This window comes from Dictyostelium purpureum (assembly GCF_000190715.1).
Source record: "Dictyostelium purpureum unplaced genomic scaffold DICPUscaffold_52, whole genome shotgun sequence".
Classification (NCBI taxonomy): Eukaryota; Evosea; class Eumycetozoa; order Dictyosteliales; family Dictyosteliaceae; genus Dictyostelium; species Dictyostelium purpureum.
The window spans coordinates 17,652-31,326 of NW_003519389.1; the positions used below are offsets into that span (position 1 = coordinate 17,652).

General features: G+C 24.1%; 5 protein-coding genes across 5 annotated transcripts; 2 read left to right on the plus strand and 3 right to left on the minus strand.

Moving 5' to 3' along the window:
• Window positions 1-11: 11 nt before the first annotated feature.
• On the minus strand, window positions 12-1,110 carry DICPUDRAFT_149628 (uncharacterized protein; the record flags this gene model as incomplete). The annotated part of the gene is made up of 2 exons (XM_003285705.1): window positions 12-720; window positions 785-1,110. 2 exons carry the CDS (start codon window positions 1,108-1,110, stop codon window positions 12-14), a joined length of 1,035 nt encoding a protein of 344 aa, XP_003285753.1.
• A 1,546-nt stretch (window positions 1,111-2,656) lies between these two features.
• Window positions 2,657-3,975, plus strand: DICPUDRAFT_97147 (uncharacterized protein; the record flags this gene model as incomplete). Its single annotated transcript, XM_003285686.1, has 2 exons — window positions 2,657-2,682; window positions 3,328-3,975. 2 exons carry the CDS (start codon window positions 2,657-2,659, stop codon window positions 3,914-3,916), a joined length of 615 nt encoding a protein of 204 aa, XP_003285734.1. The 3' UTR covers window positions 3,917-3,975.
• Window positions 3,976-6,228: 2,253 nt separating this feature from the next.
• On the minus strand, window positions 6,229-7,020 carry DICPUDRAFT_76658 (uncharacterized protein; the record flags this gene model as incomplete). The annotated part of the gene is made up of 4 exons (XM_003285706.1): window positions 6,229-6,633; window positions 6,704-6,852; window positions 6,917-6,935; window positions 7,009-7,020. 4 exons carry the CDS (start codon window positions 7,018-7,020, stop codon window positions 6,229-6,231), a joined length of 585 nt encoding a protein of 194 aa, XP_003285754.1.
• Window positions 7,021-7,569: 549 nt separating this feature from the next.
• On the plus strand, window positions 7,570-8,987 carry DICPUDRAFT_94009 (uncharacterized protein). The gene is made up of 2 exons (XM_003285687.1): window positions 7,570-7,799; window positions 7,886-8,987. The coding sequence occupies exons 1-2, from the start codon at window positions 7,620-7,622 to the stop codon at window positions 8,912-8,914; spliced, it is 1,209 nt and encodes a 402-aa protein (XP_003285735.1). The 5' UTR covers window positions 7,570-7,619; the 3' UTR covers window positions 8,915-8,987.
• Window positions 8,975-12,515, minus strand: DICPUDRAFT_94010 (NAD+ dependent glutamate dehydrogenase). Its single transcript, XM_003285707.1, has 2 exons — window positions 11,312-12,515; window positions 8,975-11,235 (listed from the first exon to the last, which is right to left on the minus strand). The coding sequence occupies exons 1-2, from the start codon at window positions 12,338-12,340 to the stop codon at window positions 9,166-9,168; spliced, it is 3,099 nt and encodes a 1,032-aa protein (XP_003285755.1). The 5' UTR covers window positions 12,341-12,515; the 3' UTR covers window positions 8,975-9,165.
• Between the last annotated feature and the right edge of the window lie 1,160 nt (window positions 12,516-13,675).

Below are 13,675 nucleotides of genomic sequence, written 5' to 3' on the forward strand. Positions count from 1 at the left end.
ATAAGTTTTTTTTAATTTTTATTTAATAAAATCTCTATGGATTTTATAATTAAATCAGGTTGGTTAATTGGAACAAAATGGTCTGTAGAGTTTAATTGAATCGAATTTGAAGATAATTTTGTAATTTCTATTTGTCTATTATACCAATCGGGCTCTTCTACAGGGTTCGATGAAATTACAACTAATGGTAATTTACCTAATGGTTTACATGGAATCTTTTCATATTGACTTTTTAAAAACATAGCATTGGGAATAAATTGACTCAATTCTTGAGCAGCGGCCAAGTAGTAATTGTCATAAGAATTTAAAATTATTTTTTGGGTTTTTTCTACACAACTTTTTGGTAAACTTGTATTTGAATCCATCCATCCTTGTTTTAAAGTTATAATCCCAAAATCGGTTAATTGTTCTATATACTCTTTTGGTGATGGAACAACACTTTGTAAAATAAAATCGATCTGACTGGTTATATTATCAAAACTCCATTTTGGGTCATAAAGTGAACCAATATCACTACTATCGATTAATAATAAACCTTTAATTAAGTTTGGATATAATGTTGCAAAAGTTTGACCTAATAAACCTCCATATGACCAACCAACATAATAATATTTTGAATTATTAATACTTGGAATGGTTTGAATAGAAGCATATAGTTTTTTTATAAACTGTTTTGAATTTAATGCAACTGGTGATAATTCTGACCATCCATAGCCATATCTATATTTTAAAAAAAAATTAATTAAACTATTTTTTTACAAATTTTTTACTATGAATTATTTACCTATCAAAAAAACAAGCATTTGAAATTTTTAACTTGTTCATTGTGTTGTTTTTTAATAACATTTCAATTACGTTGCCATATGCTGTTGAAAAAAGTGGTAAACCAGAATCGAATAATAAGTTTTCTCCATCATTTTTTGAGATTTGTTTATTTGTGTAACAACGGATATGAAGTTTTAAATTATCAATCATTGGAAAATAACTATAACCACTGTCAAATTCACCCAACAAATTTGGAAATGGGAAATTTAAATCTTTATCTTTTTGGCAATTAATAAATTTAATTAAAAATAAAAATATAAAAAATTTAAATATTGTTTTAATCATTCTTCTTTTTCTTTTTTGGTTGATGTATTTGATTATTTTTTTTTTTTTTTTTCCAATTTATATTTTTTTTTTTTTTTTTAAATATATTTAAAAATAGAAAATAAAATATGTAATTAAATTTAATAATCAAATAAAACTTTTTAAAATTTTAAAAAAACTAAATATAATCTAAAAATAAAACCACGCTTACTCACACCTAAAAAGACATACACATACACATATACTCGTTAAAGTCCACACACCAAAAAATAATTTAAATTTTTATATCTAAGAGTTTTTAAAAGTATCATGTGGGTGGGGGAATGGGTGGGGGAACGGAGGTTGTTCGAATTATTTAAACTTTATATAATTAATTTTAAAAAACTTATTATTATTAATATCATTATTATATCACAATTATTATAATGCTTTGATTTCTGGTATCGTAATAATAATAAAAATAATTATTCACTAATTAGTGTAAAATAATAGTATTAATAATAAATGGTGATATTTTTAATTTTTAAAGAGTAATTTATTCGTTTAAAGAATATTTTTTTTTTATTTTTTAATTGTAATTTTAGTAATTTTAATTTTTTAACTGTACCCTTTGTAGTTGCTGTTATTTAAGTTTGTGAGTTGTTTCTTATATTTTGATATTTATATTTTGATAAAACCCTATTGAATACCAATATTCCCTCAATAATGTGAGTGTGTGTTGTTTTTAATTTGAAATTTTATTTCCTTTAATTGTTATTAATTATTTTATTTATATTTTATTATTGTTATTTTTTTATAGAGTAGTTATTGTTATTTTTATTTTATTACGACATGTTGTACTGATTCATGTTATTAATAATTATATCTAGTTTTTTATAAAAACCTATATATATAGGGTGGCGAGAAGAGTTTGCATTCAAAGTATATTAATTAAATGATTACATCTATATTAATAAATTTATCTCTATAATTGTATATTCTTTGATAATAAATCCCAATAGTAGTATACTTACATTGCACAAATCTGTCATCATCATCACACTCATCATCATGATAACAATAATATTATTATAATAATTTACAAATTTAGTATACAAATAAAAAAAAATTAAAATGATTATGTATATTTATAGGTTAACGATTTGTTTTTACACTTTTTCATTAGGATTATCTTTAAATAATAAGACATTGTGTGCCCCAATAAAAAAGTAGAGCATTGTATATATGGGATAAAAAAATAAAAATTAAAAATTAAAAAATTAAATTAAAATAAAATAAAAAATAAAATTAAATAATTTAAAAAAAAAGTGTTAAACTTTATACAATATAATAATAATATTAATATTTTTTAAAATATTAAAGTTATAAAAAGAAACAAGTTTTATTTTAAAAATTAAATGTAGAATCAGTGTAAAAAAATGTATTCAAAAACAAAAATATATATTAAATTTATTTTCCTTCATATAGTTAAACTAAAATAAAACCCTCCTTACTTGATACAAATTTTTATAAATAGAAATATGCAAATATATAAACCTTTGAATCGAAAAATGAAATAACTAAAGTGATGGCAACCAGGTACCAACTGAATCAGTAAATATCCTAACTGCCTATCAATGATAAAAAATTAATGAACAAACCCAGAAACAGAATATTTGTGTAAAAATAACCATGAAATTATTCAATTACAACTCAAGAAATGAAAATTCATTTTTATTACCCCAAAATTCAACAAAACCAAGCACCCATATAAAAACCAATAGATTATATCTTAATCAGAAAAGAAAAATATCTTTAAATCTTTTCATTCTGGCTTATTAATAAAAATTTATTTAAAGTTATTTTTTAATATATAAATAGCCAAATATACAACTTAAATTTCGAATGTAATTTTTTTTTAAATAGAATTATATAAATTTTTGTTTTTATTATTACCAAATATAGAAATCTTTTGGTACTATTTATTACTCTGATCATATTAAACTACTCTATTTAGCTTTAAATGTAATGTTTCTATTAAAAATAGTGCAATAGATTTGCACAAATAAAAAAGTTTGAAAATCTAAAAAAATTATTTTAATAAAAAAAATTTTAAAATAAAAATAATTAAAATTATTTTAGTTATTTAAAAAATAAAATAATTAATTTATTATTAATATATATAATAAAAATGTAAATTTACATTTAACAAAATTTTAAAATAAAGATTAAAAAAACTAATTTTATTTAATTTTTTAGGAATAATTTAAAAATTAGCATATTATTATTTACAATTTTAAATTTATGTTCTGTATATGGTTATTCTAATGAAATCGAAATGATTTCATCCAATGCCGGGTGTAGATTTTGCACTCTTTTAACTGATGAGCTAATTAAAATTGCCAAAAGTAGCCAAAACAAAGGAGATTTTATTCTACTCTTTGATGAAACATGCAAATATATTAACCCTAAAGGAGAAATGAGCCAATTTTGTATAGATCGTAATAATACAGTAGAATTAATTTATGAAAATAAATTAGATTCATTTTCAATCTGCAGTGAATCAATATGTAAAATAAATTTTTATAATGAAATAAATAAAATGGTTTTAACTCAACAAACTACCCAATTTAATGTTTCTTCAATTTTTGGAGGATGCACTTTATGTAAAATTTTATCAACAATTTTAATAGATGGGGGTGAATATATTGCTATTTGGACTGGGTGTTCTAAATCTGTTGTGGGAGCACCTATTTGTATCGCAGCATTAAATTTAATCAAACTAATAATTGATAGAAATTTTGATAGTGCAAAAATTTTATGTACTTTAATACATTTTTGTGTTTAATATTATTTCCAATATTTTTAATTTTTAAATAAAAAAAAATTTTATTATTTTTTAAAGTGAAATTATATAAATAAATCAGTTTTCAGATTTATCCAATTTATTAGTAAAGGGGCTGTATATTTTTTTTTAAGAAATCTTACCTATGCGGGGAGAAAAAATGTGATTAGATTACAATAAAAATAAATTGCATTGAAGAATTTGAAATTTCTTCATTATTGTGATTAATAAAAGTCGACTTTTATTTATTTATTTTAAATTTTTTTTTTAGTTATTTACTTTCAGGTTATTGTAACAATCTATGCACAAAATGGATTGTGGTGATTGTAAGGGAATTTCAAGTTTATAGATTGTGACAAATGGATGTTCAAAAAATATTGCTAGAATTTGATCGATATTTGTACTCTTGAAAATAACACAAAAAAGTCAACTGATTTATCTTGAGCCAATGGTACTTTAAAAATGAGGAAATGGTGCTGTGATTGCCAATTATAAAATTATAAAAATTTCTTTTTTTAATTAATTTAAAAAAAAAAAAGCAGAAATAATTTTAAGCTTTTTTATTTATAAATATTTTATATTTAAAAATAAATATTTATTTATATTAAAATATATAAATATATAAAAAAGAAAATCTAAATGATCACCTGGAAGATAAAAAGAATAAGCGAAATAAATATCGGTTTTTACACATCTTTGGAAGTTGTTGGACAAGATTATTCTCCAACCTAAAAATTTAATTGCTCACTCCATATTCGCATTGTAACTCACCGACCAATTTGGTCTTTGATGAAGTTATTATTGGTAGCGCAATAATTTTTACAAATTGAAACTATTTTCAAAAAAAAAATTTTATATTGAGCATATAAACTTTGATTTTATGGGAAAAACTAAACACTACTAGTTTGTTTTTAATTAAAAATTATATTAAAAAAAAAAAGTGTGTGGTGGGATTATAATTTAATTTTTTATTTTTTATTAATTTTTTTTTTTTTTTTTTTCCAATCATTCTTTATAATTTCAAAATAACAGAAACAAATAATAATACTTAAAAAAAAAAACTATTAAAAAAAAAAAAAACTTATTAAAGGTGAAGATTATAGGGATGAGCCATTAAAAGCAACACAAGCTTATCTCGAATCAGGTTAGAAATTAGAAGAGATTATTGGACAGTGATTGGTGTGAAAAATATAAAAGATTTAGAAACTGCCCACAAAAGATACCCCCAGTTTGCAATCAATTTTAATTTCAAAATTCATTTCATCTTCTAAAGTTGGTTTAGGTTTTAATAAAGCTGTAGATTGGTTTTAAATCATCTATTTCGATAATTTCAAAGGCTGCAATGATAAAATTAGATGTTATGGGTAATGAAATAAACAATTACTCATATTTTTTGGGTAATAAATAAATTTAAATAAACAAATTTTATTTTTTTAATTTATATTTTCAATTTTATTTCTTTCATTCATTAATTATTTATTATATTACAAATTAATATGTGGTGTATTAATGTCAGATGCAAATATATAAAAACATTTAAAATGTTTTTATTTATTAAAAAATACTTATTTATAAAAAAGATACAAGAATGGTACATAGGTTGGCGATAAAGCAACATTCCTTACTGCTTTTTAAAAATATCTTAGATTATCACCTGGAAGATAAACTTGTAAAATATAATTTAGTTGCTTTGAGGATCGAACTCAAATTAACAGATTCAGAGTCTGCTGTACTAACCATTATACTAAGCAACTTTTTTTGTAACATATCCGAAGACAAATTAAAAAATTTATACCCTTTATTTTTTTATTAAAAGAATTAATATTAAAATTTTTGTATTTGTTTTGAGAAATTATATTTTTCCTTTGAATATTTTATAAATTTAAAAAAAAATATATAAAAATAAAAATAAAATTAAATAAAAAAAATTAAAAAATTTCAAATACTAAAACTAAAACTTAATACTTAACACCACACAATATCCTAGATTTCAAAAGATTTATTGAATTAAGAAAACAGGAGGCCTTAACAATTAAGAAAACAATTTTAATTAAACTATTTGAGTAAAAAACTCATCTAATATTCTTTATTAAACTTTAATAAATAAACCATAATCTTTCAAATATTATTTAACCCTTACTTTCAATTTCTTTTATCTCATTTTTATTTAAATATTTTAACTTTTTAAAAAAAAAAATTTTATTAATTAGTCAAGAGTCATGGTTTATAAAATTATTAAAAAGGGTTCATATACTATTAACATCTTTTTAATTATTTTTTTATTATGATTTTTTACAAATTTTAAAATTAAAGTTTTATTTATGTGAAATGGTGGTACCCAAAAGAGCAACAAAAGCTTGAAGCATTTTTGGATGAGCTGGCCAAGCTTTACCAGAAACAATATTACCATCAACAACTGCATCATCAACAGCACAATCTTGATAATTACCACCAGCTTGGGTTAATTCTGGTTTACAAGCTGGATAGGCAGTACACTTCTTACCACTAACAACATTGGCAGCAGTTAAAATTTGGGCACCATGACAAACTGCAGCAATTGGTTTTTTAGCATCGTTAAATTCTTTTGTAATTTCTAAAACTCTTTCATTTAATCTAAGGAATTCTGGGGCACGACCACCTGGGATATAAAAACCATCGTAATCAGCAACTTTGACTTGTTCAAAATCGAAATTGATTTGAACTCTATGACCTTTAAGTTCCTATAAAATATAAATTATTAATAAATTATTTCCTTGATTGTTTGTTTATATTTATTTGTTTATTACATACAGTATAAGTTTGTTCACCTGGAAGGAAGTCATGTACGGCAGTAACAATAAAGTCACCTGATTTTTTACCTGGTGAAACAATATGAACTGTATATCCAACAAAAACTAAAGATTGGTATACTGAATATACTTCATAATCTTCAACGTAATCTTTATAATTTTTTAATTAGTATTTGCAGAAACTATACTTTTTATTTTACTTTATAATACATACCACCGGCAATAATTAAAATCTGTTAATTAACAAAAAAATTATTAATATTTTAATTTAATATTTAAAATCAATAAAAAATTATTATACTATACCTTTTTTGTCATCTTTTGTGTGTGCGATGTTTTTAGCAATAATTAAATTAAAGCAAATTTTTGAAAAAAAAAAAAAAAAAAATATAAAAAAAATTTTAATTTAAAAAAATTTTATTTTTTTTATTTAATTTATCCATCATCTTCCATCAAAAAAAGATAAATGGAAAATAAACTATAAAACTATTAATAATAATATCTATACTTTACTATTTAATTAAATTAAAATAATATTTGTAAAATAGATAATTTAATAAATTTTTAAACCACCACCACACCAATAAAATTATTATTTAATATTTTTTCACTTTAATGAGGTGGGTTTCGGGGTTAAAATGCAGGATTCCTAAGCCATTTTTCATATCAATTTTTTCTAAAATAAACCAAAGGTAACTATTCTATAAATAATAAAAATATTTTTTTTTTTTAATATTTTTTATTTTTTAAAAAAAAAAAATTATTTTTTGTTGATATACAAATAAATTAACCTTTTTAAATAATAATAACAATAAATAGATTTAAAAATGAAAATTTTTAATTTAGTATTAATATTTTTATTTGTATCCTTAGTAAAATGTTTGGAGATTAAAATAGAAAATTTAAATTGTGGTTTTATGTTTTTGGGTGCAACTCTCCAACCAAATACATTTTATTTCTCCACCACCGATGGAGAAAAAAACTATATTTATAAACAAAAATATGAGGAAACCAAATCAGAACTATTATATTTCGGTGTCGTAGATACCAATACAAAAGAACCATTATTAATAGAGACTCAATACAATAACAATATGGTAAGTTTTAAAACTATAATAAAATAAGAAACATATAATAAAGATTTAATAATATATTAATAAAATATTTTATTTTTTTTATATAGTTTGCAATAAAAGGTTTTTTAAATGATTCTTTTTCAAGTTACAATTTGGATTTATATAATTACTTTCCAAGACAAAATGGTGAAGAACATGGTTTAGTAAAACAAAAAACCACTGGGTGTATAAACTACTCAAATTCCTCGATGGTTGTTGGCCTCTCTGGACCATTATCAAACAAATATAAGAACTATACAATTTCGATTAATTGGTTTAACAGCTTCCCAGGATTCAAAGAAATCATTACCGATATTCAATATATCGATGACAATGTCAATGAACTCTCAAACAATATCTTCTCTCTACTCGATAAAACAAATCTTAATCACTATTTAATCGTAAGAGGTAACAACACCTACTATTTGACCAATACCAATCTCTCCTCATTTAAATTCAAGACCTACAAACTTGCTACCGATGGAAATTTAATTACATCAATTATTAGTGTCAGAGATTCCAAAGTTTATGTTAGTTTAAACTATAAAGAAGAGATGTCATATATTTACGAATATAATTTAAATAGCAACCAATCAAATCAAAATGTAGACCCATCTGCAACTATTGATCAAATATATCCAACTAATAAAGCAGAAATAGATTATGTTCTCCTAGAAGGTCATTCCGAAAATACAAACTATGGTATACTCCACACAAGAAATAAGTTTTATTTTGTAAATGCCGAAAATGGTGAAATCACATCCCAAGATGTTTTTTTAGATATCCCATCAAACCACAAAATTAAAGACATCTATATTAGAAACGACAGAGAATTTAATCCAATTGCAAGTGAAAAGAGAAAAAACAATGGATATGGCTACAACTACGATAGCTATAATGACGATAATGACTACAACATTGGCTACAATAATGGCTACAACAACAACAAAAACAATAATAAAGATGGAAAGTTAATAATTATGGCAACAGTAATTCCATCAGGTATTATCGCATTAACATTAATTGGGGCAATTGTTTATATAGTTATACTTAGAAAGAGAATAAATAATGAAAATTTAAAAATAGAAAAATGTTAAAAAGTTAATTTATTAAAATTCCTTTAAAATTAGAAAAAAAAAATAAAAGAAAATAGTTTTATTAATTTTAAATAAATATACAAAATGTTTAATATTATAAAATTTATTATTATTATTATATTTTATATTATAATATTGGCAAATGATTAAATAGAGTTATAGTAGTTATAGTAGTAAAATTGATTTATTTTAATTTATATATGATTGAAAAAAAAAATATATTATTATTATATTATTATTATTATTATTTATTAATTAGTTAAATTGCTAATGAATGAATAGAAAGCAAATTCTGGACTACTTAAACCATATTGATAAACGAAACGACTAGCTAAATAAGCACCAAAAATTGCTTTAACGTATGGTACTGGTACACGTTCCATAATCTTATCTACACCTAAGAGATTTAATAAAACTTTTGGACAAGCAGCTGAAACGATTTTACGTCTAAGTTCAATGTTATCCCAAAGTGGTGAGGTTTGAATTGAATCGTTTAATGAATTGATTTTATTTGAAATGAGATCTGTAAGAATACAACGTGAAGTTTTAGAAATTTCGTGTTCAGCCCAAATACATTCAAATTCGAGACGAGCATTGTTTTCAATGGCATAGTGAACATCTTTAATATAAGCTTCATAAAATTCTGGAACAACATTATCCTTGACACACATATGTTGATCAAACTCTTCGTCGCTAAGAGCTAAAGCGGCTAAAACTTCTAATGAGGATGAAGTAACACCACCTTTATTGGCTGAGGCATCTTTAAAGATAACAGCACCTTTTTCTTCTAACATTAAACGAGCTTTTTGGGTAAAGAAGAGGTTAGCACCTTCAACAATAATTGGGAAACGTAATTCACCAGAGTTGGTAAACATTTTATCGACATTAGTTAATTGAACAGATTCTGGTCTACCACCGCATGGTACAAAGATATTGGCAGTGCAAAGTGGATTTAAGTGGAAATTATTTCTGAAGATTAAACCACTTTCAACAATATCACCATTTGGTAATTTGAAGTCAGTGTCTTGAACATCAACAAAGAAACCTTGAGCGCTTAATTTGCTCTTTTCAAAGTAACGAGCCATTTGACGTTTACCAGCAAGACGAAGGATTTCTTCACGGTCAAGACCTTCTGGATCGAAAAGAACACCACTACCATCGACAATACCAATAGTTTTATCTTTAGAGATTTTAATTTCATTTGAACCCAAATCACCATCTGGACCACCAGTTTGGAATTTAGTACATTTGCTTTCATCTAAACCAAGTTTAGAAAGGATACCTAAAACGTATTGATGAATTGATCTTGTGGTCATACCATAGAGATCGTGTGGGATACCACCTCTGCTTAATGATTTACCAGTAGTAAAAGCTTTCCAGAAATGAGCACCACGAGTTTTGGCATGTTCTGAAGCCCAATTCATGAAATCAGCAGTACCTTCATCTGGACCTAAGAAGAGAATTTCGTCTTTGCCAAAGTGATCGACAATTTCACTATTTGGTAATAAGAGATCTAAAAGTGAATCAATGTATTTACGGAAAGCAACTTCAGCTTTACCTTGATGATCTGCAGATAAAAGAATAGTACCTTTTGAACCACCTTCTGGGATATCTTTGTTCTTTGATTGTTGAGTGTTGGCTAAATTGTAATTTTCATCGAATAATGATGAAGAGTTGTGATCATATTGGGTGCTGTTTTGTGATCTAATAATACGAATACCACCACGTGCAATATTACGGAAACGAATGTGGAAACCTCTGAATTCTGAACCAACAACAAAGAAGACAGCAAATGGAGTTGATGTATATTCTTTAGTTGAAAGGAAACCTGGATCGAAACGGAAGACAAGAGCAGTCTTGGTTTGTTTGTAAAAGTTAGTCTTGAGAAGGTGACGATTGAATGAAAGAATGGCTGAAAAGATTTGGCTATCTAATTCATTATTAACAGTTTTTTTAATTTGTTGAAGAATTTCAGTACCGTGTTGGACGTCATATTTTAAGGTACTGTTAAAGTGATACTTTTCGAAATCTTGATAAAGAACTTTAATAAGTTCTGGGTATTGAACAACAGCATCTCTAACACGACCTTCTGTGAAAGTATCTTTGCTAAGACGAGTTTTTAATTGAGCTAACATTGATTGTTTAGTTGAATCATCACCAATTGCAGCAGCTAAAGCGCTATATTCAGTGGCGTATCTATTTAAAAATTGATAAGCAAATTTCCAACAGACGTAAGCATAAGTAACTTCTGGGAATGATAATTGATGAGTTAAAAATAATGAGGTTAATGAAGTTCTTGGTAAAACATAAACTAATGAAGCCTATAAAAGAAGAGAAAAGAAAACCATTAATATATTTTTTATCATTATTAAAATCTTTATAATTAAAAATACTTACTTGTTCAGCAATCTTTGAAATTTTAGTGTTAATATCAACATCTGGGTGTAATGGTCTTAAATAAATTGAATAAATTGTGATACCATTAGCAAATTGTTCTACATATTTGTGGGTGGCATACATTTGGTGGTAGTGATATAATTCACCAATAGCTGACCAGTAAGAGTGAGTTGAACCACGTCTGTAGGCAATAACTAAACGAGCACCATTAACTTGATATGGGTAATGTTTGATGACTGGACCAAGTTTACCAACGACTTCATCCATAACTTCTTGATAAATTTTTTTGGTGACATCTGATGATTTTTCGAGGAATGAAAGATCACCAATTTTGTAGAGATCAGTTTCATTAGCTAAGAGAGCATCGTTTTTGCTGGCAGAAAGAGCATCGGTATGTGGGAAAACTGGTTTGGTTAAATAATAGAGACGGAGATGAACTGGTGATGAATTTGAAACGGTACCAGTAGTACGGTAACAAGCTAAACGGAAACCATGTGGTGGTGGAGCAGCAGCTGGTTTTGGGGAAAGGAATGGAGTGGTTGAAAATTGGGTTGGGTTAAGGAGTTGTTCATCTTCATGATAACCTTCACCAAAGTAGTGTGATTCAATGGCATGTTCGATCATCATAGCTGGTGAATCTCTTTTACCTGGATTTGATGGAGTGATAAAAGTGGCTGAACCTTCAGTTTTACTGTGGAGTTGAACTTCTAATTTGGCACCAGTGGCGTGTGAAACCATTTTAGCGGCATAGAGTGAAAGGATATGACGAGCAATAACAACAGCTGGTGTGCTGTCAAAGTAATTGCTATCAAGACCTAATTTGCAATAGAACCAATCTACTTCAGCATCAACTCTGGAGTTTTCAATTAAACGCTCTGATTTAAGTAAAACTTTAACTTCGTTGGCTTGTTCTTTGTATTGGTTTTCTTCCATCAATACTACTAAAGTATCACCATCTTCTTTAGTAAAGTATTGTGTTTTTGGTTGTGCTGCAATTTCTTGACTAATTGTAAGATTTTGATTTAACATCTTTAATTCTATATATATATATTGTTTTGTTTTTTTGTATATGCGGTTCTTATTATTTAATAATAATGTTTTGTTTTATAATAATAATAATAATAATAAATATAATATTATAATAATAATAATAAAATGTAATTTATACTATAATTATTATAATAATATAAAATATGAAAATAAAAAAAAATAAAAAAAAAAAGAGAAAAAAGAAAACAAAAATTAAAGAAATTTAAAAATTTTAAAATTAATAAATGGTTTTTTTTTTTTTTAAGTTATTTTTAAATTATTTTTCAATTATTTGTATTTTAAATAAATAAATAAAATAAAATAAATAAATAAAATATATTTAATTATAATTACACTTTAATAACACATATACAAGCACATATGTATATAATATAACGAAAAAAAAATCAAAAATTAATTTGTGAAAAAAAAATTTAGAAAAAATTAAAAAAAAAAAATTTGAAAAAAAAAAAAAAAAAAAAGAAAAAGAAAAAAATCATACATTAATTGTGGGGTGTGGTGTGGCATAAATTATTACATAAGATGTTTAAGGAAATAAGATTATATACTTACATATTTTTTTAAAATGTAAAAATAGGAAATTAAAAAAATACTATTAAATAAATAAATAAATAAATAAATAAATAAATAAATGAGTAAATTTATATTATTTGTTGTGTGAATATATATAAATATTAATCTTTAATAAAAAAAAGTATTTGTTTCTTTTTGTAAAGTGATCAAAAAAAAAAAAAATTTTAAAAATTTAAAAAAATAAAAAAAACATATGATGAAATTTCAAAATAATAATTATTTTTTTAACAAAGCACCAAAAATCCCAACGTTTTTTTTTATGAATCCAGGTTTCGAAAAGTTCGTGGATACTGTATTAGTCAACAAAATGTGACACTTTTATAACTTTGTTTAATTGATCACTTTTACCAGCAACTATAAAAGTGTCATTTATTATATTGTTATTTCTTTGATTAATTTGCTGTTGTTTATAATGGAAATGAAACCGTGAAACGGAGTGATGTGAAGTGAATCTGTCATAGTGAGTCATTGATTAATTATTAAAAAAATGAATTACTTACTTTAATTTTTTTTTAAACAAACAAAAGAAAAAAAGTAAAGAAATAAAAATAAATAAATAATATAAATTAATAAATAAATTTAGTATTTATTTTTTTGTATATTAAAAAAATAATATATGAAAAATTTTTTAATAAAAAAACTAAACAAAAGTATTCGTTTAAAAAAAAAAAAAAAAAGAATCTTTTTTTTGTAAAGTGATCAAAAAAAATTAAAAAAATTAAAAAAAAAACACACGATGAA